The 25,840-nt window shown below is 42.9% G+C and overlaps 2 protein-coding genes and 1 long non-coding RNA gene across 5 annotated transcripts in view; 1 reads left to right on the top strand and 2 right to left on the bottom strand.

Moving 5' to 3' along the window:
* akap6 (A kinase (PRKA) anchor protein 6) overlaps positions 1–17,575 on the bottom strand; it is a 112,694-nt gene extending 95,119 nt beyond the window's left edge. For both annotated transcript variants that reach the window (XM_035532553.2, XM_035532551.2), the window contains exons 1-3: positions 17,453–17,575; positions 12,862–13,101; positions 1,522–1,908 (exon numbers count right to left, since the gene is read on the bottom strand). In XM_035532553.2, coding sequence (XP_035388446.2) covers positions 1,522–1,839 — 318 coding nt within the window. In that variant the 5' untranslated portion in view covers positions 1,840–1,908; positions 12,862–13,101; positions 17,453–17,575. The remainder of the gene's footprint in view (positions 1–1,521; positions 1,909–12,861; positions 13,102–17,452) is intronic.
* Positions 16,157–25,792, top strand: zranb1b (zinc finger, RAN-binding domain containing 1b). 2 transcript variants are annotated; one of them, XM_027000282.3, is made up of 10 exons: positions 16,157–16,454; positions 18,191–19,084; positions 20,279–20,466; positions 20,666–20,819; positions 21,555–21,626; positions 21,757–21,955; positions 22,763–22,883; positions 23,161–23,290; positions 24,039–24,268; positions 24,367–25,792. In XM_027000282.3, the coding sequence occupies exons 1-10, from the start codon at positions 16,397–16,399 to the stop codon at positions 24,583–24,585; spliced, it is 2,265 nt and encodes a 754-aa protein (XP_026856083.2). In that variant the 5' UTR covers positions 16,157–16,396; the 3' UTR covers positions 24,586–25,792. The 2 variants fall into 2 exon arrangements, with proteins under 2 accessions (XP_026856083.2, XP_026856084.2); XM_027000283.3 differs by having other exon boundaries at positions 16,157–16,442.
* LOC145659334 (uncharacterized) lies at positions 20,764–23,162 on the bottom strand. The gene is made up of 3 exons (XR_014125447.1): positions 22,996–23,162; positions 21,722–21,952; positions 20,764–20,895 (listed from the first exon to the last, which is right to left on the bottom strand). It is a non-coding gene; the product is annotated as an uncharacterized LOC145659334 (long non-coding RNA).
* Positions 25,793–25,840: the final 48 nt, after the last annotated feature.

Genomic DNA, 25,840 nt, shown 5'->3' on the forward strand with positions numbered 1-25,840 from the left:
ATCAAAAATACATATCTAAGGTGCCACATCAGTATTACATATCTATGGTACATATCAGTAATACATATCTATGGTACATATAAATATTACATCTCTATGTGTCACTTCAGCTAAACCCCAAGCACATTACAACACACAACATGCTGTTCGTCACCTGGCTAACGACTCAACCAATCATACACATTTCTTCAGATCAGCACCAGAATATTCATATCACCTGTTTCTCTACATTCAGCTGTATTTAAACCTGCCTAGAACTTCCCAGTATTGTGAAGTATTGCCACTAGTATATACTGTGCACACCGAGTGTTCTTTTCTTGATTTCTCTCCCATGTATCGGTTTTGGTTTTTCGCTTTTCTGTCTTCGGATTTTTGCCTGCCCTTTTTGGAATAGTTTGCCTGGTTTATGATTGCTCTCTGGTTTTTTGACTCGGACTGTTTACCATAATGATTTGGATCACCCCTGTCTTTGCTTTCTTGGTTTTGACCCTGGCTTGTTCACCCACCACGAACTTGGAATACAATAAATCCATCGCTCTACATCCGCGAGCGTCTGAGCTGGCTTGCCCCGTCACACTATAGTACATATCTACAATAAATATCTCTTGTACATATCAGTAATACATATATATGGTACATATCAGTAATACATATCTATGGTACATATCAATAATGCATATCTATGGTACATATCAATAACACATATCTATGGTTCTTCATGGGTCAGTAGTTATAAATCCAAAAGAGATAAAGGAGTTTTGAAGCTCTGTGTCCTTTGCTTACATTATTACAAAATCAAAACCTCATATAGTTGCTCATAATGGGGAATATAAAAACTGTTGGGAAAATCTCTGGAGAAGTGTTATCACATGACATCTTAACAGAACGAGAGCGCTAGTGTTTTGATCGTAACAGCCATATTGAACACCACACATAACGCCATACTGACCACCACACTGAACTACATACTTTGCACCATACTAAACATTATACTGATTGATGGCTACCCCATGCTAAACTGCTCAGCTCCAACATCTATTGAGGCCTAGCTATTCCATACTGCTTGGTGAAATGCAATTAGAGCCCTGCCCTTTGAGCTGCTGAAGCACCTCTAATCAAATGAGTCTCCAAAGGGAGAGGCTCTCCACACCCTATGGGTTCAGTCTGCATACTGTAATTCTCTATGCTAAGCCTCGTTCCCACAGGCTTTTACAAGGCTTGAGGCAATAGATTCTCTGTCCTGTGCAGAGCATCCATTTTATTAGAATATAAGACAAATTTGGTCCTTAAAGAGGAGATATTTGGTCCTTAAAGAGGCATCTGTTCCACAAACCAAATATATGGTGAGCTGGACTATATGAACAGGGTGTGGACAGTTGAAATCTAATGTGCATGGCAGCATTTTACTGTAAGACTGGAGACCCTACTAAAGTGACCTGTGTGTAGATGCGGGGTAGATCTCTTAACCAGGGTGGTGTGTAGTTGAGCGTGCAGGCTGCAGGGTAAAATTGCCCCTCTTACCTTGAGCTGGACCAGGTGGACGTCCACATGCTTGTTGAGGCTGTCCTGTTGCACCGAGTGTGTGAGATCTCTCACTCTGTCTGCTGTGGCTCTAAGCCAGGTCTCTATCTCAGGCAGGTGGAGCACCACCTTCCAGTCTGCTCCTGTGTGCAGGGGAGGGGGTTTCTGGTAACTGCACTGGTGGTCTGGGCCCCGGTCCTCTCCACTGCCACCTCCTCTATGCTGCTCCTCGTCAAGGCTCAGCTCCAGGGTGGGGGTGACGGAGGTGATCATGGGGGAAGCGGCCTCACTGGCCACAGGTGACACCACGATGCTCATGGTAAAAAAAAAACACCAAAAAACAAAAAAAAGCCCAATAGATCCTGAGAATGGAGTCCTCTGAAAGAGCTGGAGCAGAAGGAGAGAGGAGGAGAGGAGGAGGGAGAAGGGGAGAGAGACAGAGAGAGGGAAGAGGAAGAAGAATGAGGAGGAGGAAGAGAAGGAGGGAGAAATAAAACAAGCCAGCAGATTATGTTTACTATATGAGAGGAAAAGGCATGCAGAGAAATTAGGATGCAAGTCCACTGGAAGCACACGCTCTGCTCTCACTCGCCTGATGACGTTAGAGACCATAGAAGTGGAACGAAAGACCTTTAACCTCTGAGTATTGTTTCTTTTTGAAATAAATAGGACATTGTTCGCAGAAAGGTGAATTCTGCTACATCTTTCTCTTGATAAAAAACAAGAAACACACACATAAAAGTAGCAGCATGTGGCTGCAGTAGTGTGCTGTTCAGGAGACTGCATAAACTCACATTTATCCTTAGCAGTGAGGCATCAAATTCTGCCTAATGCACAGTCTCACTCTCTGATTGCCTCTGTCTGATTAGCTCTCTCTGCATTGGCTCTGTAACTCCAGTAGTGATTTGTTCCTGTTTGCTCTGTAACTCCAGTAGTGATTTTCATTCACTGAGCAGGGTCTTGGCCTGCTAATATCCCAGATGTGTGAAGAAGCACTGAGCTACTTTCTAATCTGTCTGGCCGGGCACTTCATGCTCCCTTTGGTGTCTAATAAAGGGGACTGATCAGACTGCACTGGTCCTCAGTGATAGGACTGATTAGACTGCACTGGTCCTTGTCTAGGAAGGAGAAGCTCTGTGTGGAGTGTTTGTGTGTGCTCTCCAGCTGTCAGCTTGATTTCCTTGACTGTTGTACCTTTTGCAGCTTTGGGACACTAACAGTGAGTAAATGCTACAACATGAGAACAATAATTCACAAAATACCAGGAACACACCCCTATGGCAAAGGTGAGCAATATATAAACACACATATAAACTATATCTACATATATTAAACTCAAAATCCTATATTATTACAAAGTTATTTCACCTTTCACCTACATTAAAGTTACATTGCTTACATAGTGCTGAATGCATCACTGATAAATCAAGCTGTGCTGAAGGACATCCATGTTCCTAGACAGACACTGTGCTGCTGTTTTAATGTAAAGCTTGTTCTGTATCGCCCTATCAGAGCCCAGCGGTCAGGGGCCCTGCTCCGCTCAGACTCCCTGCCCTTTCCGCTCCTTTTAGCCACCCTGCCTGTCCACAGAGGACAGAAAGAACACTAGGAAATGAGTCCTGTGGGACAGAGATGTGCACTATACCATCTATAATACCACATGGGCACTGGTTTCAGATCACGATGTTCATTTTCTACTTTAACCAATAGATGAAATATTTGATATTTGACAGATTTGAAATGAAATAGAAAATATTTAGTTCGTGTGCATTATAACCATAATAATGCATATCTCTCCTGCATCTATGGCACAACTGAAAATAAATGGAAGGTAAATAAGAAGAACATTTTCTTGCTAAAAATCTGAAATAATTTCTATTAAATATGGCAATTCAGTGTACAGCTTCCCTCTGAATTATTGTAATATTCTAAGATGAGAACAATCCAGTCCAAGCATGACACAGCTGGTTTGTACCTCATGCTTTTGGGTCTTCAGGGTTTTCTGAATCTGGGGGTCATGTTTTTCAATTTATTAATGTAAAGTCAAATATCAACAGATGCCATGTTGCATGTCAGGAAAATATTGTGATGTTGATTTTCTTCAGTATCATCCAGTAAACCAGTTACTCTCATAGTGAGTTACACACATTCACAGGCCCCTCCCCAGGCCTCTAAAACAGCTGTATTACACACATTCACAGGCCCATAAACAGCTGTTTGCAATTAGCTGTGTTATGTCTGTGGAGGTAGGACTAGTCAGACTGGAGGCTCTGAGCACCTCCCACTGTCCCGTTGAAAGGAGGAGACAGACTCCCTCTGCTTTCACATATCCAGCCAGCCTTAAAAGGGAATCCTGAACTCTTCAACTGCCTAAAGAACACAAATCCCCATTCAGGTTAGCCGGAGAGTAAAGCTGCCTTCTCAGCCCTGCCTGCGCCTCTCACTCTGCTGCTAGGACAATCACAGTGTGACATCGCTCTTACCCACACCAGAGAGAGGGCGAGAGATAGAGAGATGGAGGGAGTGCGGGAGCAGGGAGAGAGAGGGTAAGAGGCAGGGCAAGAGAGAAAGAGAGAGGGAGAGGTGTACTGATGTGAGGGAGAGAGAGCCTAAGAACCTATCAACAGCCTAGTACTTCCTACCAGGTGCGATGTTCCCTAATGAGAAGTGAGGATCAAATCACAGTTCTTCTGAAGGAGAGAGTACACTCACTCTCTATCTCTCTCTCACAGTCCAATTCAACAAATCTTTATTTGCAAAATGTTACAAGTCACATTACCACCAAGGTAACATAAACAAAAAAAAACAACAAAAAAAGGAAAATAAATAGGAATATAAACAAACACATATTATTTACAAAATAATTCATTAACAATCAATCTCCTTCTCTCTCTTTTTCTCACTATCTCCACAGGAAACCTTTAGGCTTGTAAACAGTGGGTAGCATCATGCTTCAGATTCCCATTACTGCCTGTGTATGTCAGAGTGAGATGAAGTTGCCACACGAAAACAAAGCAGTGCATGACTCATTCAGCACCTTCCATCAAGATCCACCGGGACACTCAGCTCTAGTGTCCTGCTGGGTACCGAACTGAGCAATTACACACAGCATCATTGAGCAGACCATGTGGTTAACAAATTCTCTTGAATGCTAAAAGCTTCTGGCACTATCTAACACTATCTTACACCAAGAACTCCCAGGGACAGGAGACTAGCTGCAATACTCAGGCTCTCCAAACACCAGGAGTCAGTAACACTGAGTCTTCAAAATGCCTACTGACAATCATATTAGTTAGATGTGGTCGAGCTCCTGGTTTACTTCTGAGAACTAGAATGAGTTTTCATACACAGTCATGATGGTAAAAGCAAGCCAAGAAGAAACAGTCCAGCAAACACCTGCAACCATTCACCACCTACAGCAGAAATGATCCGCCATGTGGTAGAGCTGTTGGGAAATGAACAGCAATATAAAAATATGAACAGGATCACGCTGACTGAGAGCAGGATTACCAAGGGAACAGTAACAAGAATAACCTTTTAATTTGTTCAAATAGGTATATTGAGGAACTAAAATACTACTTAATGAAAATAACATTTTACAATGATATTGAGATGTCTGTCAGTACAAATCTACCAAGAAGTGCCATAAATTAGGGCCAGAAATTTCTGTAGAACAGTGGTGGGATAGGATTGTATAAGGAACATGGTGTTCTTACACAGGCCTGTAACACTGATCACTGCCTCAGCTAATCCAGAGGAGTCAAAATCAATACTGCTGTAGGGCTGTGTGGAAGAAGTGCTGTGGTTGGAGGGCTGGGTGTTAGAAGTGAATGTCATTGGATGGCTGGGAGGTAGGAGTGAGTGGGATTAGAAGGCTTGAAGACTGGTAAGAGTGCATGTGATGTGTTTTTGGCTCCACACACACACACAGTGCTGTACTAGTATGGAGTAACATCACAATTAAGCCCTTTAACTGTGTTTAAAACCCATTTCCTGCCAAGCAGTGAGTCAACATGACTAGCATCATCTGAGTTACTGTAATGCAATTTTCACAGCACTGCTGCTATGAACCTTGTGTGCGTGTGTGTGTGCGCGTGTGTGTGCATGTGCATCATGGTGGAGGTGAAAGGGAGGAGCTGCCAAGCACACACCAGGAATTATTTATAGAAACAGGAAACAAATGGCCATATTTTGACCTTTGTTTAAGATGTGAGAAATATGAAGGATCACTGGTGAGAAAATACTGACTGAGTTTTTAATTCTTCCTGCTTTGTGGCAGAACCTAATACACTGAATTATTATGCAAAATTATATTTTTTCTCTGATTTTCCTAAATGGTCAATGCAAATATGACAGTCAGTATAATTTTCAAGTCATCAAGAGTTAGATTATAAAATCAAATTTTATTGAACAAACCTCCCAATAATAACAGTATTTTTTTCAAAAATAAACTCAAAATGCACTGTTCCAAATTAGGCACAACAGCTTCAAAACATTTAGGTTGTAAAGAAGTGAAAATAGTCATTTGTTGAATTTGCAGCATTAAGAGGTCACATTTACTGAAATCAAAAGCTATATTCAATTTAAAAAAAATAAAAACAACCCCCCCCCCCCCAAAAAACAAACATCTTAACAGGCCAAGTTAACATAGGACCCCTTCTTTGATATCAGCTTCACAATTCTTGCATCCATTGAACTTGAGTTTTTGGAGAGTTTCCGCTTGAATTTCTTTGCAGGATGTCAGAATAGCCTCCCAGAGCTGCTGTTTTGATGTGAAGCAGCCTCAGAGACCCTCAGAGATCTTTTGGTTCTCAATAGGGTTGAGGTCAGGGGAGGATGGTAGCCATACCAGGAGTTTCTCTCCTTTTATGCCCGTAGCAGCCAATGACAGAGATATTCTTACAGCATGAGATGGTGCATTGTCATGCATGAAGATGATTTTGCTACGGAAGGCACGGTTCTTCTTTTTGTACCATGGAAAGAACTGGTCAGTCATAAACTCTATACTCTCTCCCCATGATTCCGGCCCAAAACATGACTCCTCCTTGCTGACGTCGCAGCCTTGTTGGGACATGGTGGACATCCACTACTCCATCCATCTGGAGCATCCAGGGTTGCACGGCACTCATGAGTAAACAAGACTGTTTGAAAATTAGTCTTCATGTATGTCTGGGCCCAACAGTTTCTGCTTGTGAGCACTGGTTAGGGGTGGCCGAATAGTAGCTTTATGCACGACTGCAAGCCTCTGGAGGATCCTACACACTGAGGTTCGTGGGACTCCAGAAGCACCAGCAGCTTCAAATACCCGTTTGCTGCTTTGTATTGGCATTTTAGCAGCTGCTCTCTTAATCCGATGAATTTGTCTGGCAGAAACCTTCCTCATTATACCTTTATCTGCACAAACCCATCTGAATCAGCCACAAATCTTTTCACAGTACGATGATCACGCTTAAGTTTTCGTGAAATATCTGATGTTTTCATACCTTGTCCAAGGCATTGCACTACTTGACACTTTTCGGCAGCAGAGAGCCTTTTTCTTTCCCATATTGCTTGAAACCTGTGGCCTGCTTAATAATGTGGAATGTCCTTCTTAAATAGTTTTCCATTAATTGAGCTCACCTGGCAAACTAATTATCACAGGTGTCTGAGATTGATTTCAGTGATTCAAAGAGCCCTGAGACACAATACCATCCATGAGTTTAATTGAAAAACAAAAAGTTAAATCTTTATGACAATTAAATCCAATTTGCACAATAATGTGGAATGTGGTACAGACATAAAACATAATATTCTAAATGGAATACAGTACATTTACATAATCCTAGATTATGTATTATTAAGTACTGTAAATGGTGACGTAATCTTTCTTCCAGACAGTCATCTTATTTCTAAGAAAATTATGTTACAAACAGTAAATCTCAATCTCTCTCTCTCTCTCTCTCTCTCTCTCTCTGCCCTTCTAGAGGTCAGCATGCAGTATGTCTTTGTGGAACATGAGCAGACAGTAGTAAACAGGACACTGGGCCGTGAGGAAGGTCACTTATGTATTTAAAGCTACACTGACTCTAAAATAAACATATATCGTAGAGGCTCCTGTGACACACTGCGTGATTTCCTTCCCTAGGCAAGTGACCTTCTCAGACTGTATGAAGCCACTATCTCATTCTCTTCTTTATTACTCTACTTCATCCCCCACCATCATCTCTCCCCACTGAGTCATGCAGCATCACTTCCAGCAGGCTACACTCCGATTACCTGGCAGCACGTTCGGCATGATGTTTAAAAAATGAGTGGTCTTCCATGGTACTCAGTGGCACTCTAGTTTCTAATGGTTTTAGTGGTTTCTGCTTTTGGTAATAATACACGGTGTAAAAACAGCTTGCTATTTAAAAAAATAAATCACACCTTTACTGCAAAATGCTTATTATTCCACAAATTGAGCAGACATATATAGTATTGAGAAAAACACATAGAGAGTGCGCCTTGAAGGGAAACAGTCGTATACGTTTAGAAGGTGCTCTATGGACTAGGGTTCTGGACCTCAAAACCTCTCAAATTCTCCCTGGCACTCTTCAGTTAATAAAAAAAGCTTTTATTAAATATTAGGGAAACAGACAAAGAATCTCTCCAGTGCATTTCAACGTCAGCCTTCGTCAAGAGAATGACGTTACTCACTCAACACGGGTGCTATAAATCAGATTAAATTCTTCACATGACTCTTATTTCGTAGCCAACATCTAAATAAGCTTTTTATTCACCGAAGAATGCCAGGGAGAATTCTTGGTTTTAAGACATGAATATGCATTTTAGCTTTAATGTTCTTTGTTCCTCTGGCCCAGTTAAGCACAATACTCCTATGGCAGAAAACTAGTATTCCCTTCTGGAAGCAAAAGTACCAGCAGTAAAACTCACACCCATATCTAGAACAGTGTGTAATGAACTAGGACTGAGTTCAGCATAAAAGGCTGCTGTACAAAGCACTTTTGTAAGTCACTCTGGACATGAGCATCTGTTTTGAGCAGCATTGGCTGATCCTCAATAATTCATGGCAGAAATAACCAAATAAACCACAGCAACCACCATTTTTTGGGGAGGGATGGGCACTGTACTTTTGATTGTTTCATCCTTTTCTTTGGACTAACTCAGCATATATTATCATATTACACATTCCTATCTAAATAAACAAACTAATCATATAGAATTACTATATTAGACATTATATATTCTTTTCTAAATAAATCAACTAACCACGTATTATTATATTAGACAATACATATTCCTAGCTAAATAAACAAACCATATATTATTATATTAGATATTATATATTCCTACATTCCTATTAAACAAACAAACAAACTCACCATATATTATTATATAAGAGAAGTCAGAATATTGTTTCTCCAAAAGATTATAATAATAAGATGACTATAATACATGCCTGGAATTGATTTATACTGAAAGTCTAACAGGGGTGTTTTTCTGAGGTTTGCAGTAACACATGTCACAGGCAGAGAGAAAGCATACTTCATTACACTTATAAACATCTCACAGGTGATAAAGTGTAGGTCAATACATTTACAAATCCCCTTGGCTTTCTCCTGGCAGAGTACATCCCCAGTGTACAGCACTTCGAAGCTGAAGTACTTCCACATGTCAACAGTATGCAGGTTACAGTACCCCAGATACTGCACCATATCTGCCTGTCCTGTCAGGTTACAGTACCCCAGATACTGCACCATATCTGCCTGTCCTGTCAGGTTACAGTACCCCAGATACCGCTCCATATCTGCCTGTCCTGTCAGGTTACAGTACCCCAGATACTGCACCATATCTGCCTGTCCTGTCAGGTTACAGTACCCCAGATACCGCTCCATATCTGCCTGTCCTGTCAGGTTACAGTACCCCAGATACCGCTCCATATCTGCCTGTCCTGTCAGGTTACTGTACCCCAGATACTGCACCATATCTGCCTGTCCTGTCAGCTTACAGTACACCAGATACTGCACCATATCTGCCTGTCCTGTCAGGTTACAGTACCCCAGATACTGCACCATATCTGCCTGTCCTGTCAGGTTACAGTACCCCAGATACTGCTCCATATCTGCCTGTCCTGTCAGGTTACTGTACCCCAGATACTGCACCATATCTGCCTGTCCTGTCACGTTACAGTACACCAGATACTGCTCCATATCTGCCTGTCCTGTCAGGTTACAGTACACCAGATACTGCTCCATATCTGCCTGTCCTGTCAGGTTACTGTACCCCAGATACTGCACCATATCTGCCTGTCCTGTCAGGTTACAGTACCCCAGATACTGCACCATATCTGCCTGTCCTGTCAGGTTACAGTACCCCAGATACTGCACCATATCTGCCTGTCCTGTCAGGTTACTGTACCCCAGATACTGCACCATATCTGCCTGTCCTGTCAGGTTACTGTACCCCAGATACTGCACCATATCTGCCTGTCCTGTCAGGTTACAGTACCCCAGATACTGCACCATATCTGCCTGTCCTGTCAGGTTACAGTACCCCAGATACTGCACCATATCTGCCTGTCCTGTCAGGTTACAGTACCCCAGATACTGCTCCATATCTGCCTGTCCTGTCAGGTTACTGTACCCCAGATACTGCACCATATCTGCCTGTCCTGTCACGTTACAGTACACCAGATACTGCTCCATATCTGCCTGTCCTGTCAGGTTACAGTACACCAGATACTGCTCCATATCTGCCTGTCCTGTCAGGTTACTGTACCCCAGATACTGCACCATATCTGCCTGTCCTGTCAGGTTACAGTACCCCAGATACTGCTCCATATCTGCCTGTCCTGTCAGGTTACAGTACCCCAGATACTGCACCATATCTGCCTGTCCTGTCAGGTTACAGTACCCCAGATACTGCACCATATCTGCCTGTCCTGTCAGGTTACAGTACACCAGATACTGCTCCATATCTGCCTGTCCTGTCAGGTTACAGTACACCAGATACTGCTCCATATCTGCCTGTCCTGTCAGGTTACAGTACCCCAGATACTGCTCCATATCTGCCTGTCCTGTCAGGTTACTGTACCCCAGATACTGCACCATATCTGCCTGTCCTGTCAGGTTACAGTACCCCAGATACTGCACCATATCTGCCTGTCCTGTCAGGTTACAGTACCCCAGATACTGCTCCATATCTGCCTGTCCTGTCAGGTTACAGTACACCAGATACTTTACTTTACTCGAGCACTGTGGTATGTTTACTGGATTGCACAGTTGGATATACTGCATGATATTATGACATTATGTCACACTTACAAACACACTCACAAACACACACTGCTTATGAGAAACTATCATTAGAGACATTGTATACTGTTTGTTGTTTTTTAAAGGATCTACTTCCTGGATAGCACATTGTGAACACAATGAACACAATGACTACAAGACAGACCCTTTTATTTATTCTGCTTGCGCACACCTTTGGTTGCCATGACAACATAACCCAACTGAACTGCACAGAGCATGATGCTACAACTTAAAGATAGACTAACAAATTCAGTCTATACAACAACAAAATTCTCCAGAAAAACATGGGAGGGTTTGTTTATTGAAGCATATACCTGACACTTTTATCCAAATCAACTTAAAGTTATGACTGAACACAACTGGAGTAACTGAGGGTTAAGGGCCTTGCTCAGGGGCCCAACAGTGGCAATTTGGCAGTGGTCAGGCTTAAACTGGCAACCTTCCAATTAATAATCGGGGACTTTATCCACTCAGCTACCACTACCCTATAGCGTTTGAATACAATACCCTATATTTTTAGAAATCATTAATCTGTTAATCAAACATAATGAATGTCGTCCTTGCGTATTACTCTGTCGTGTGTTTGGAAACTGGCTGGATGATGCTCTGAACTCAAGCCTGACAGTAGATGTTGGACCTCTGCCACACCCTGTAAGGCCTTTGTGCTGAAGGCCAGTTGTTTCCTATTGTAGCCGAAGGAAGGACATAACCACCCTCAACACTGCAAATCGTAAAAATGATATATCTGTCATATCTCCACAAGGGCTGAGTGGAGGGGGCAGGGCTAGTGAGCCACCGACAACATGTATTCGGCTCGGATCAACACCGAAGCAGAACATGTTTGGAAAAAATCCCTTAAATCATCCCACAGGCTGACTTACACAAGTTGTGTTAAGGATTTGCACTCATGTAAAACTGTATACTGGTGGTGCGCTAATGCAAATCAGCTGTCCGGGAAGGTCCGTAGTCTGAAAGTTCAGCGGCAGAGAGGAACGAAACAATGGCAGGAGCTGTAGAGAGGGACCAGGGTGTGAGAGCAGCAGAGGGCAGGCCTCAGTATCCGCACCCACCCCACCTCTCCCAAACACCTCTCTGGAAGAGCTTCAGCACGGAATTAAACACATGTCTCACAGGACAAGGGGTGGAGGAGCTGAGGAGTTCCTCACACGCACCACACTATCAGCACCACACACGCACTCACACACATTCACACACAACCACACTACAGAGATTTAAAAATCTACACGGTGCACACACAAACGCACATTGTAAAACGGTAACACAGCACTTCACAATACACGCAAACTGTTAAATAAGTACACACACAAACAAGATTAGCTCCATTTCTTCCATACACCTGACGACTGGCGACGCGTGGGCAACATACTGGGCAGGGCAGATGAGGGCTCAGGGTGGAGACGGAGGCTGAGCCCCAGGCCTCCAGAGCGCAGAGGCCCTGGGGACTGTGCTACACAGGCGTGCCCCTGTAACCACACACCATGAACCCCCAGCCCCTAGTCTCCACTACCCTCACAGCAGGAGGGTAGAGAGCCATGGCTGAACACTGCCACAAACAAACATAAAGACACACACTCCAAACGTACGCTCAAACACAGACGCAAACACAAACATAAACAAAGAGCTAATGTAGAAAGATGCCCCATCATGCTGCCCTGTGAGGGTGGTTACGGAAAACAGTGCGATCATTCACATCCCTCTGTCACTTCTGTCCTCAAGGACAAAACAGAAAGAAAAACATCCCACACCACACACACAGATGCTCCCTTACCAGCTATGCGTGCGCGTATGTGTATGTGTGGGTCTTCCTCCAGCGGATGCTGCTTGTGTATGCGACAGCCCCTGTCTATGCAGGCCCCTTTAACAAAGCCTTGCCAGTCATCACTAACGCCATTAGCAACTAGCTGCCGGGAATAGAATCTTCTGCTGGCGAAGCCTTACGTAAGCATCCGGCTCCATCACCCCGACACTGCCGAAAGCAGCAGCAGAGACTCTGGGCAGAGAGAAAGCAGAGAAGCGCGGCACTCACCCTGATCCTCCTCTACTCCATTTCGTGTGCAGGGCGTCAGTACAGGGTGCAGTGCGGGGGAGGTGCCTGCTAAGAGCTGCTGCGGAGCTGCCTGCTCTAGCGGCCAGCGGCCTGTCGGATGCTGATGATGCAGCTCCTTTCACAAGAGCAGCTCTGTTGCCTTGGAAACTAAGGAGTGATGGAGTGGACATGCTGCATTGTGATTGGCCTGGAGCGGTGTGGTGCTCCAGGTGGGAGGGGCTACAGGAAGGCAAGCAGGGAGAAGCAGTGGAAACAGTTGCACTACATCAACAAGAACAGTCTTCATTTAATGCACTCTATCAGATTCACATTCAAGCTTACTCCCAGTTAGTAATAGTTACATTAAATTCTTCACTAGACAAAACATGAAATCTTCAGTTTGGAGCAGTTTACAAAATATGAATAATATTTTTTTTCCCCTATAATTATTGTGTTCCTTGTAAACATATTATATTGTTATATAGATCATATATAACTTATATAGCAACTTATATTTTGCTATTTTTAAATTTACATTAATTGAACAAAATCTATTATTAAATAAGCTTTTATTATGAGACTAAAGAGTTACAGTTTTGCTGACTTTTGTGTAAACAAATTAGAGACTCATGTATTGTTTGAATAAATTTCCATCTTTTGTTCATAGAAGGTCTCTCCGAGGGCTATACTGAAATGATTTAACTTAATGATTTGAACCACCATGATGACATAATTCTAAAGCATTCAATGCTACCTTATGTTAAGTTACAAGTACAGAGAAAATGTACGGAGAAACTGAAGCAATAGCCAGTAACAAGTTATACATTACTTCAGTACTGTTATCTAAGTTTTACCTTTTACCCTAATTAATTCCTTATTAATTTTAATTAATTAATCCAAATTGATTTTATCCTAATTTAAATAGAACGAGTGAAAGCTGCTCAGACTCTGCTGTAACTTACAGCCCATTGCCTCTGACTATTCCTGCTTTAAATAATCGTTGTCCTTGGGCAAAGAAGCAACATGCATTTTTTTCCAGACGTCTTCAGTTAATAAGGATTTTTTATTTCTTCTCTTTTTGCACACCCAAAATGTAAATCGGGTATCATTGCTCCACTTCCAGATGGGACGCCTTTCTTTGTGCTAGCTTGTGGGAGTGGAGGAAGCGCGGGTATGTGAAGGCAGTGGCGGGATATGTGCCTGTAGTTCACAGCAGCTCACTGTGTGCCTGTATTTACACATTAATTCCATTGGATGGCAACAATGTTACGAGGTTGAACACCGGAGGGCTGGACCAGCTTTGGGAGCATCACAGTGTTGAGTAATCTGACGGCACAAAGAGAATACAGCAGGCCTACACTATACATTATAATAGCATTCAAGTCCATTAAACTGGCAGAAACAACTGCAGGAATGAGAAGAACAAGAAAACAGGTAGACTGTCGTCCTTTCTAACTTGATCTAAATGTTCAAATCCCTGTTTGGAAACATCTAGATCATCTGTTATGGTTGGTATGAAGAGGTGATATTTGGGCATTGAGGGAGACGTGTGGCAACATGGAAAAAGGACAACGATTTCATAAATGTGTTGTTTTTGAACATCAAAACATGTCCTAGAATTGCCAGGACAACGAAGCCAACAAAATAATGCTGACATTGCTAGTGATAAGGTTTGTTTAGACATGTTATTGCTTTATAGTTATAAGTAAAGCAGCTTTTGTATTTAATCTGTATCGATAATTAGATTATTATTGCAATGGTTTAAGAAATTAGGACAGAAGATCTGGAGGAATTCCAATTTTTGTGACAGTAAGCACTCAGTGGCAGGAACAGTAAGAAAGCAGCAGCACTATTTTCTTGGCAGGTAACAGGAGGCCTGGGAGAGTCACAGTGACTCAGTGGTTATCAACCCGTAACAAGCTTACAAAAGATTCAGTAGGCTTTAAAACCTATGGAGAAGCCTGTTATTGTTACTGACCCTTAACAGCAGTATCACCAACTGTGTAGAAAAAGAACTCAAAAAGCTACTCGCTATATTCAAATAGTGTAGCACACTGTGAGGGTCAAAACTCTCTGCCAATCTGATTTTTAAAAATTGTTAAAAATTAAAAATCATAAATTAAATCTGAGTTGACATAAATGTCACCAAAAATGGTCTAGTAATGATAAAATTGCCCAAACAAGAAGGGAACTGTGTGAATACAAGACAATATCATCTTATATATTAACATTACATTTAGTGTGATTTACAGAACTGTGTCCACAAAATAAACTTTAACAACATACTTTTGGTCCACTCCTTATTGTCAATTATTATGTGTTTTACATGCATCATTTTCCTGGATAATGTTGCTGAAGGGACATAACAGACTATCCAATCTGAAACATGAGACATAATTAAATCCAGTGAAAATACTGTATTACTGTGCAAATTATTGAGCATTATAACCACAGCACACTGCGTTAGACTCCCAGTCTGGAACTCCCAAACTCAAACTTCCAGCCTCACCAGCAGGAATTTCAAGATTTAAGATTAGAAAACAATATGGTGGATCAGTCAGAAACCTGGCAATACACCTGGTGAATAGATGTTCTGTTATTACTTAAACAAGACTGGACCATAATGCCAAAGACTTTGGCTTACCGATGACTGAAACGTCACAGGTTGTGTTAAAAGATTAAATTAGTTTTTGTTCATTAAAAAGGTATTTTTAAATAAGTTTGACATTTTAAATGTTTGGCATCATTGAATATAATGTAAACAATGATTACTTTTATTTTACCTGGGTTATTTTACTCTTTGTTCTATTAGGCTTTATTCTATTCTGTCTATTCTGTTCAATCTATGGAATTTCTGAATATTTCCACGTTAACTTTTTTTTTTTCAGAAATTGAACCAACAGCAGTGAAAATAATAGAATACAACGATATATTGTCCATTAAGTAAATAGTTAAAAAATAACAAGAAAACAATTATACGCGTTAATTCTTTAGCTAATAAGCTAGATAAAACGAAAAAAACAAAAACAAGGACACACAGCTGTAAACCGCCGATGAAACTGTAAGAGGTAAACCTATGTATTGTTTTGTAAAACCGTACCACTGCATAATGCTGCGGTAGATGTTTTCTGAAAACATTACATCATCCCTTTACTCTGGGTGCTGTGGAATCAAATAGATGAAAAACACGCCATTGTGGCTCAAAAGGAATGTGACAACAAGCTCCTAAGACTTTGTTAAAAGAGCCAAGATGGCTTACTCGACTCACAGTTTTCTAGTAGCCTATTTATATAGGGAGAGTTGGAAGACCTTTAATCGAAGTCAGTGAAAGACATGATCTCTCATTGGCTAAAAAGAGGCAAGCGAAGAATGTACCAATCAGGTTTGAGCGCTGATCCATGTGGTATCCCTTCTTCTTGTATCTCAGGAGTAGGTTTATTTTGGTTTACCCTGTTCCCGTGCTTCCGCCATTAGACACAGAAAAATCAACACTGGAAATGGAAATGCTAAAAAAATAAAGCCCCCAGAACATTTAATGAAAACTGGAGTCTGCGGATTGGACGACTGTGACCGTTTAAGAGGTACGGATCTAGGTAAGTGGGCTGCCAGCGCTAAACTGGAGCTTAGAGGTGCGGGCTTCTCCGCGCTTAGGTAACTAGGATCGGGCTCGTTAGGACCACTGCGCGAAAGTGCTGGGATGTGTTACTGCAGAAAGGCAACTCAAGAGGGCTCTGTGCTCTCTGATAACGAATCCAGAATGTGTGTGTGTGGGCCTGTGAATTTCGCCTGCTCATTGATTTACTCACTGATCTCCCCGTAGGCTAACTAGGTTCCATGGGTTAACGGTAGATCCCTGCCTGCTCTTCACGTTATGCCCCAAATCCAAGCAGTCTGGTCGGACTAAGCATGGTATAGCTTTATTCCTGTGAATAATCACTCGTTTCAGTATTAGAGAACGAAAACTCGAACACAATTTGCGATGAAGCTAACTGCTCTCAACTTCAGTTTCCATTTGATACCTTTCTAGTCTAATGTTATATCTTGTCATTTATAGTGATGGCTGGCTAGCTAGCTAACCAGTACTAATGTTGAATCCTCGCATTCGGGCTGGCCGTCTCCTTAGTGTTGAATTTCCAGGTACAAGTGTAGTTACATACCTAAAGGAGTTGTTCTGCTATAATTTAATCCCAGCCGTTACGAACTGTGCTAAAACGAGTGTCCTGTGTTCTGTAACACACTCCCAGTTTGTCTGACTTTGACAGGTAACCTAGCTAGCGACCTTACACTCTGGGCTAAGTTATTTTCATCGTAGCAATATTCGGGTTTACAGACTGCGTTAGTAGTAATCACAGGCTGTAAGACCGAAGGCATAAACCAGTATGTATATAAGTTGTTAGCGAAACTGTTTGTTAAAGTTCTGGCCTTATCAGCACCACTCACATTAAGTATACTGAGTCTTTTCGTTTTGTGTAGTAGATCACAAATAATCTTCCTGTCTGAGTTAATAGGCCACCACAGTAATGGGTTTTAAAGGAGGACAGCAAGCATTGGTCGAGTGTGCTGGGCTGATCTGCTGTGTGCCTTTGTTCACCTGTTCGGCCTGCTGTAGCAATGATCCAGAGTCATGGTCAGGTTTCCAGTGGGGCCACCCTTGTATCGGCTCTCTCTTGTGCTTGATTACTGTTTCACATTGAAGGGTGAATAGAGTGAGTTCCTGTATTGGGAATGCAAAACATTGTAAGTGAGTAACAATAATTGTATCCCATCAGTGAAAAGTCACATTTGTGCAACAAATGTTGCTAGAAACGTTTAAGACAAAGCAAATTTATTTGCATAGGCCCAGAACGTTTCATACACGGTGGCCATTCAAAGTGCTCTATTCGGATATGGATATAAAGTGTCTCTGTTTGACCCAACACCTGTTGTGCTCCGTTTTGCTAAAGCAAACAAATGGAACGGCATTTTTCATTCGAGTAAATGCAAAGAATTGCTGTGTTTTCGCAAGTGTTTTTGGTTCTGAGTTTTTTTTAAACAGTGACAGCTGTATGAGCTGCCCTACTCTCTGTTAGTAAACTCAGATCTAGTCAAAGGATATCTCAGGTGCTCTTTTCTTACTTGCTGTCATGTGACTTTAAAGACTAGAATTTTGGTTAGTTTGTTCTATACCTTGTTTAGATTTTGTGTGTATGTGTGTGTATATTTGTTTAGGCCACCCCTTGTTTATTGGAAGCTGTTTCTCTTTGCTTGCTTTGATGTTACATTATGTTTATCAGCAGATGGTCAGTTTTTTGTGAAAGATGGACTATGTGTGTGTGTGTGTTTTTCTCAGAGCACCCTGGCGGGCTGCGTGTTCGTTGGTTAGGTGAGCAGGCGGTGGGAGGGGAAGGGGGCACTAGGAGCTCAGCTCAAGTGAGGATGACTGATCATCAGCCCAAGTGGAGCTGTGAGTATTGCACTTACGAAAACTGGCCGTCTGCAATCAAATGCACCATGTGTCGTGCTCAAAGACCCACTGCCCCCATCATCACCGAGGAGCCCTTTAAAAGCAGCTCAAGACTGGACTCCCACCTATGCCCCACCCCAGAGGGCTCCAGTGTGCTCATCTGCCCAGATTCGAGTGCCCGGCCTCGGGTGCGCATTGTTGACGAACTACCTGAGACAACCAGCAAATGGTCATGCCACATGTGCACCTATCTGAACTGGCCGCGGGCCATCCGCTGCACGCAGTGTCTCAGCCAGAGACAGCAGGGCCCTTCCGAGAGCCCGCAGACCTCCGAGCTCAGCTCCAGACCCGCCCCTGCCGTGGATCCCTGCGAGGAGTACAACGACCGCAACCGGCTGAACACACACATACAGCACTGGGCGTGCTCTGCCTGCACCTATGAGAACTGGCCCAAGAGCCTCCGCTGTGTGGTGTGTGACCATCCAAAACCCAGCGGGACGCCCGAGACCGAGCAGCAGGATGCTGAGCCGGAAAGCACCACATCCCTGCCCGTGGCCAACGAGCAGGACAGGACCACGGGGGGAGGGGGGGGCAGTGGGAGCAAGGTGGGGCAGAGGAAGCTCTCACCTCCCATCTCCACGGGGCAGGCGGAGGTGCAGATCGAGCTGGCCTCCGGGGCGGAGGGCACCGAAGACGAGCAGGAGAAGGACTTCAAAAAGCTGAAGCAGATTAGGAACAGGATGAGGAGGACGGACTGGCTCTTCCTCAACGCCTGCGCAGGTGAGAGTAACGCTGTCCTTGTCCTTCACTTTCACAGTGTTCGTCCTCTGCTCGATCACCACAGAATGATGTTTTATTATTGTTTTTTAAATATGGTCCTGCAAGATGATGTCTTGCATCACAGTACAGTCTGCTTTGTCTCTCCCTGTATTATGCTTGTTGAGACTATTATGGAAAACTGAATTTCCCTTTCTTTATTGAAATGAAGATTTTTGAAGTAATATGTAAATATTGTTTCAGAACTCAATATTCACTCCCCTAGTACCTGCAGCTAATATATGAAATCTAAGATGCAAAATCAGCCAGTTTTGAAAACTGATCTTGTGGGAACAGACTCATTCACATATCTCTGCCTATTTAGCATACAGCAATTTAGCCCCACCCACTTACATTACAGTTCTCTGGTGCATTTCATCTTTTGTATGCTTTTTGAGTGCTTTTTGAATGAGGCACAATATGACTCAGTTGGAAAATGGTCATCTAAGAATAAATTATGTTTCTGGAACATAAATCCATGCAAATGTTACAAGTGGAAATCAAGGGAAAATCCAATCTTTGAAAGAAAAATATAGGATATTGCCCCTTTAAAAGTACTTCAGTTACAGCTTCAATTTCATATTTGTCAAAATCTGTGCTTTGTTGTTTGAAACATGTCAGGTTGATTTTCTTTTACAAAAACTAGCTTAGTAGTGCTGCATTCTCCATATGAATGTTTACATTTTAACATTCTTTCCATGGGATTCTAAAGATTGTAAAGCAGATCAGTCATTTTTAAGAGTTTCTTAATTTTATAGCTGCCATAGCAACAACTGGCAAAGTAAATAGATATGTCATTAATTGCCTTGCCACTGGAAATGACTAATTCTTAATTAATTTATCATTAATTCATTCATCTGTCATTTAAACATCTATGTTGTTTTTCTAGGAACTCTGTGTACTTAAAAAAAATTTTTTATTTATTTTTTACAATTTTAAATATATCTCTACATCTCTTACTACAGTACACTGCACTATCACTACAGTACACTGGACTACCACTGCAAAACAATTCAAGTTCTATTTATGTGATATCAGAATATCACTGAGAAACCTGCTCATAAAATGTGTGTGTGAGGTGAGGCTAAGGACTGTCACTGTGTGTGTGTGTGTGTGTGTGTGTGTGTGTGTGTGTGTGTGTGTGTTGTGGGAACATAGGTGTGGTGGAGGGTGACCTGGCTGCAGTGCAGGCCTATAAGTCCTCGGGTGGAGACATCGCACGTCAGCTGACCTCAGACGAAGTGCGCCTGTTGAATCGGCCATCTGCATTCAATGCCGGCTTCACTCTGGTGCACCTCGCCATCCGCTTCCAGCGCCAGGACATGTTGTCTGTGCTGCTCACTGAGGTAGGCTGCCCAGGAGCTCGCGCTCTCCACCTGCTCCCCACATGTCCTCCATCTGCTGGTGGACTAGTCTAGCTGTGAAGGTTATAGATGTGATTAGTGTATAACAACTCTCGTTGTTATCTCTTCAAACGGTTCTAACTTTTAGATTTGTTTGTCTGTGCGTTTGTGTGCCCGTGCACGTGCATGCTTGCTTGCTCAGGTGTCTCAGCAGGCTGCTAAGTGTATTCCAGCCATGGTCTGTCCTGAGCTGACAGAGCAGATCCGTCGTGAGGTGGCGTCTGGCCTGCACAGGCGGAAGGGAGAGTTTCCCTGCTACTTCCTCACTGACATCACCACCTTCACACTACCAGCAGGTGGGACCCTCCGGGCACATTCCAGTTGACCGGAATTCCAAAAGGAATTCTGCCATTTTAAGGGGGAGTCCAAACCCTATGTAGTGAAAACATTCAGTTCAATGGAAACTTAAAACTGTGCAGGGAGAAATGTATAATGGTTTATCACTCCACAGGAATTTGACACAAAGTTTACTCATCAATCATTGCGTTATGTCAAGATTTTCTGGCAAGTTGAGCCTGTTGTCAATGATGTGAAAATAACCTGCTCAGAAAAATTGTCAAATCAGCTGTGAAAAGAATTTACCTTAAAGGTTACCTATTTGTCTAATGTTAGTTATCCTGTGGTAAATATTGGCTTTACCAAGCTGTTTAGCCAACATCAACCTAATATTAATTTTACATGCAAAATTCAGGGTCAACATTGTGTAGCTACAGTTCAGTAATTAGTTAGTCACACTGGCAAACAAAAGAACTGTGTAATCGCCGAGCTGTCAAGAGAACCAAAAAACAAAACGAAACAAAAAAACCCCACATAATGTCTTCATCACAGTGATGTTGTAGGGAATTCTGAATGAAGGGGATTTAATCAACTGCTGTTCCCTTAACCCATATCATATGGTTATTGTGTAGGGAACACAAGGGCACTGCACAGGAATCCTGTGGAATGGAATGCAGCTTCGCTCTCCCTGCTGAGAGCAGTCTGCATGACTCTGTTCTTGCCCTTTACATCACGTTCCATATTATGGCTTATAGATATTGAAGACCTGCCCCCTAACGTCCAAGAGAAGCTGTTTGACGAGGTGTTGGATCGAGATGTACAGAAAGGTAAAAGATACTTCTAGCTTTACATCTATAAGACAACTAGAAGTGTAACATAAAACCGATGAGAGAGTAGCCTGAGCCACCTTATATAATCAAACCTCTCAACAACACCAAAATGATGCATTTGCTGTAGAGCTGGAGGAGGAGTCTCCCATCATAAACTGGTCACTGGAACTTGGCACGCGATTGGACAGCCGTCTGTATGCCCTGTGGAACCGTACCGCAGGAGACTGTCTGTTGGACTCCGTCCTACAGGCCACTTGGGGCATCTACGACAAAGACTCCATATTGAGGAAGAGTCTGCATGACAGCCTGCATGACTGCTCACACTGGTGAGAGAACACACACAAACACAGACACGAGACACTGGGCTCAGATGGAGGCTACTCTGGGAACATAAACTAAATGACTTGGTGAACAGGGAGTTGGATTGATGAATCTGGTTCTACAGTCAACCCAAACACTTTGGTCAGCTTGAGAAGATCGTGTGCTTGACTTCTGGAGAAGATGCAGGCCCTTGGTCCTGCTCTGAAAATGGGGCCTCTCAGCCTTACCATGTTGGTATGAGAGATCAGAAAATGTAAAGAATAAAACAAACATCAAAAGGCAAGAATTTATTGCAGATGTATATAATAATGATATTATTATTATTATTATTATTATTATTATTAATAATAATAATAATAATAATAATAATAATAATAGCAGTTGCTATAGTTGTAATAGTAGTAGTGATCCTATTAAGGTTCAAAAGGTTGGTGTGATTTACTCAGGTTTTGGTTAGAGTTGGAAAATTATGCCTAGCACATCACGTGAGGGCAGACATGGGGAGGAGTGAGTGTGTAGTGAAAAGCCCAACTGCTACGTTAAGCAAGACTGGCTGACGGTGCTGTCGTTATACATGACTAATAGCAACCAGAAATTTGTCTTTAGGGCATTGATGATTCCTTTGTCTAGATAAAATATATTTACTATCCATCATGTATCAAGTTGTACTGTTATGTTTTGGATGGTCTTAATATATATTCTTACATGTCAGCTTTTGATTTCTTGGTTAATTCCAAATCAGGCTAAATGCAACCAAGCCGACTTTACCTTTGAACTGCGTGTGTGTGTGCACGCGCAATTGTGTATGGCAGGTTCTACACCCGTTGGAAGGAGTGGGAATCGTGGTACTCTCAGAGCTTTGGCCTGCACTTCTCTCTCCGAGAGGAGCAGTGGCAAGAGGACTGGGCATTTATTTTGTCACTGGCCAGTCAGGTACACACACACATGAATACAGTATTATTCTTCAGCTGTCCCTCACTCAGAGGAAACTGTTTTAGCATCATTTATGAGTTTCTGTAGCAAAACCTGCGTTCATGCTCAGTACCTTTTTGCCCATGTGGAAACTGTTGTTTGTGTGATTCTCTGCTTCCTCCTCCCAACTGCCTTGTGGTCCATACCCCAGCTTGTTTAACGGACAGCAGTGTTGATGTTTATTCGTGAACTGCAGCTTTCCCTCTTTCTCTTCACTCGGTCCGCTGCGGTGCGGCAGCCTGGCGCGAGCCTGGAGCAGACACACATCTTCGTTCTGGCTCATATCCTGAGGAGGCCCATCATCGTGTATGGCGTGAAGTACTACAAGAGTTTCCGCGGGGAGACGCTGGGCTACACTCGCTTCCAGGGTGAGCTGCAGCACTGAGGCCCAGGGGCGGAGCTCAGCTGCCGTGCTCAAGCTGCTCAGTACTCCACCCTGGAAATGCAGTCAGATACCTTTTATAGATCACTGTATACACTTTTCATGTGTCATTTTCGGCTTCTTTTATTGTTGTTGTTTTTTTGTTTGTTTTATATTACTGTATTATATAACATAACGCAATTTGTAGTTACATTGGGTATGTTGAAATGCGCTTATAAATAAAATAGTTATTAATGTTGTAAATCATTAAAATGAACCTTTTCACAGCTGTGTTTGGGGTAGTGGTACTCGGCTGTGTTTGGGGTACTGAGCTTGGGGTGGTGGTGCACGGATGTGTTTGGGGTACTGAGCTTCGGGTGGTGGTGCACGGATGTGTTTGGGGTACTGAGCTTCGGGTGGTGGTGCTCGGCTGTGTTTGGGGTACTGAGCTTGGGGTGGTGGTGCAGGGTTGTGTTTGGGGTACTGAGCTTGTGGTGGTGGTGCACGGATGTGTTTGGGGTACTGAGCTTGGGGTGGTGGTGCTCGGCTGTGTTTGGGGTACTGAGCTTGGGGTGGTGGTGCAGGGTTGTGTTTGGGGTACTGAGCTTTGGGTGGTGGTGCACGGATGTGTTTGGGGTACTGAGCTTGGGGTGGTGGTGCACGGATGTGTTTGGGGTACTGAGCTTGGGGTGGTGGTGCAGGTAAGAGCTTCCACATGTGCAAGAGGCTTATGCCCTGCCCTGTCATGTCTGCAGGTGTGTACCTCCCCCTGCTGTGGGAACAGAGCTTTTGCTGGAAGAGCCCCATCGCCCTGGGTTACACACGCGGCCACTTCTCTGCCCTGGTCGCCATGGAGAATGATGGTTATGACAACCGTGGTGCAGGTGCTAACCTTAACACGGATGATGACGTTACGGTCACTTTTTTGCCCTTGGTGGACAGCGAGAGGAAGCTGTTACACATCCACTTCCTGTCTGCACAAGAGGTGAGTGGGATTTTACCTTCCGGCCGGTATCTCACAAAATGGGTTATTTTTGCATGGATGAAGCTTGCAGTCTGATTGGCTGTTTGCGTGTCCATCAGATGGGGACCGAGGAGCAGCAGGAGCGCTTGCTGAGGCAGTGGTTGGATTGCTGTGTGACGGAAGGCGGGGTTCTGGTTGCATTACAAAAGAGCTCACGGAGGCGGAGCCACCCACTTGTTACACAGATGGTAGAGAAGTGGCTGGACGGCTACCGACAGCTGGAAAACTGCCCAGCCCTCTCTGATGGAGAGGAGGAAGAGGAGGATGAAGACGAATGAGAAGTGGAGTTCTCTTTCCAGTGAAACTTGGCACACTTTGACCCATAATGTACCATTATTTATCCCTGTCGTACTTACATACACATAAATCCTAACCAGGTTCTGTTAAGCAAACCAATGGTCTGTTCTCATCATTGCTGCAAGAGATTTGGGTCTGTGAGGAATAAACGAATTTAGGTTATGACTGGTACATGCTTTAAAAGTATGTCCCTAGTTTTATTCCAGTTATAAATTATATATATATATATATATATATGCTAGTGGTAAGTGAGAAAGAAATAGGATATTCTACCAGAAGGTCTATCAAGGGCACTTAAGCACACTTCTGTGTTTTTTTTTTTCTTCAGTTCTGTTTAAAAATATGACTTTTTAAACTTTTAATTGTTGGCAATGCTTTCCATATGCTTGTACATACCTCTACACTGAGATCAGTCCTTTATCTTCATCCAATTACCGAGACATATTTACCTAACAGTTTGTGAGCTATAGAAATGAACACAAACCTACTGCAGTGTGCTATCGATTTTGTCCTTGCTTATAAATAAGGAAATCCAGTGCAAACACTAAGGCCCAAGGGTGAGCCATTGGGCTCTTTTCAAACCTGGTTCTGCCAGGATGGAAGTCCCAGAGGGACCATACATTCACACTCTTCTAATGCAGTTACACTATCTTAATGTTTCTACATACCGTTACACTCTTAGGTGTCTAGCCATAATTGCATTCAGATCAGCTTTTCTGATCTCGTTTTTTTTGGGGTTTTTTTTTTTTATGTCCTCTGGATATGTCCGTTATTACATTCAGAGACTGAAACCAAAGTGAGCGCTGGTCTGTGGAATGCTGTAAGGCTGCCTTTGCTTTGTGTTGCTCTCCTACTGCACTGTTTCCATCCACTCATGACCAGTCTAGCACCTCCCCTGCTCGTGTGTTTGTTTACTTAATAGTTGCCATCAAATTACAAATGGTGTTAGAACGTTGGCATCTTGGATATACTGTATGTCTCTGATGTTTGATGAGGTGGAGACCAAATCATTGAAGGCTTTTAAAGAGTCAAATGTCCAACATGAAGCTTCTTTAAAACTTTGTTTTGAAAAGCAGTGTATCAGTTCTTAACACACACCATCTGTTAGCACTATCTTTTTCAGTGTATGCACACATGCATACTTGTGTTAAAGATCCCCTGCAACAGGAATAAATGTTTTATAAATAACTCCTAAAAGGCTACCTGACATTCATGTCTAAGTACATACACTTGGAA

This window comes from Electrophorus electricus, chromosome 10, assembly GCF_041902795.1.
Source record: "Electrophorus electricus isolate QZ-2024a chromosome 10, ASM4190279v1, whole genome shotgun sequence".
Classification (NCBI taxonomy): domain Eukaryota; kingdom Metazoa; phylum Chordata; class Actinopteri; order Gymnotiformes; family Gymnotidae; genus Electrophorus; species Electrophorus electricus.

Excerpts from the sequence above, each read along its gene's own strand:
- zranb1b (XM_027000282.3), top strand. The coding sequence starts at position 16,397 with ATGAAAACTGGAGTCTGCGGATTGGACGACTGTGACCGTTTAAGAGGT. Across the intron at positions 16,455-18,190 it reads TTTAAGAGGTACGGATCTAG|AGCACCCTGGCGGGCTGCGT; the intron begins GTAAGTGGGCTG and ends TGTTTTTCTCAG. Across the intron at positions 21,627-21,756 it reads GGATCGAGATGTACAGAAAG|AGCTGGAGGAGGAGTCTCCC; the intron begins GTAAAAGATACT and ends CATTTGCTGTAG.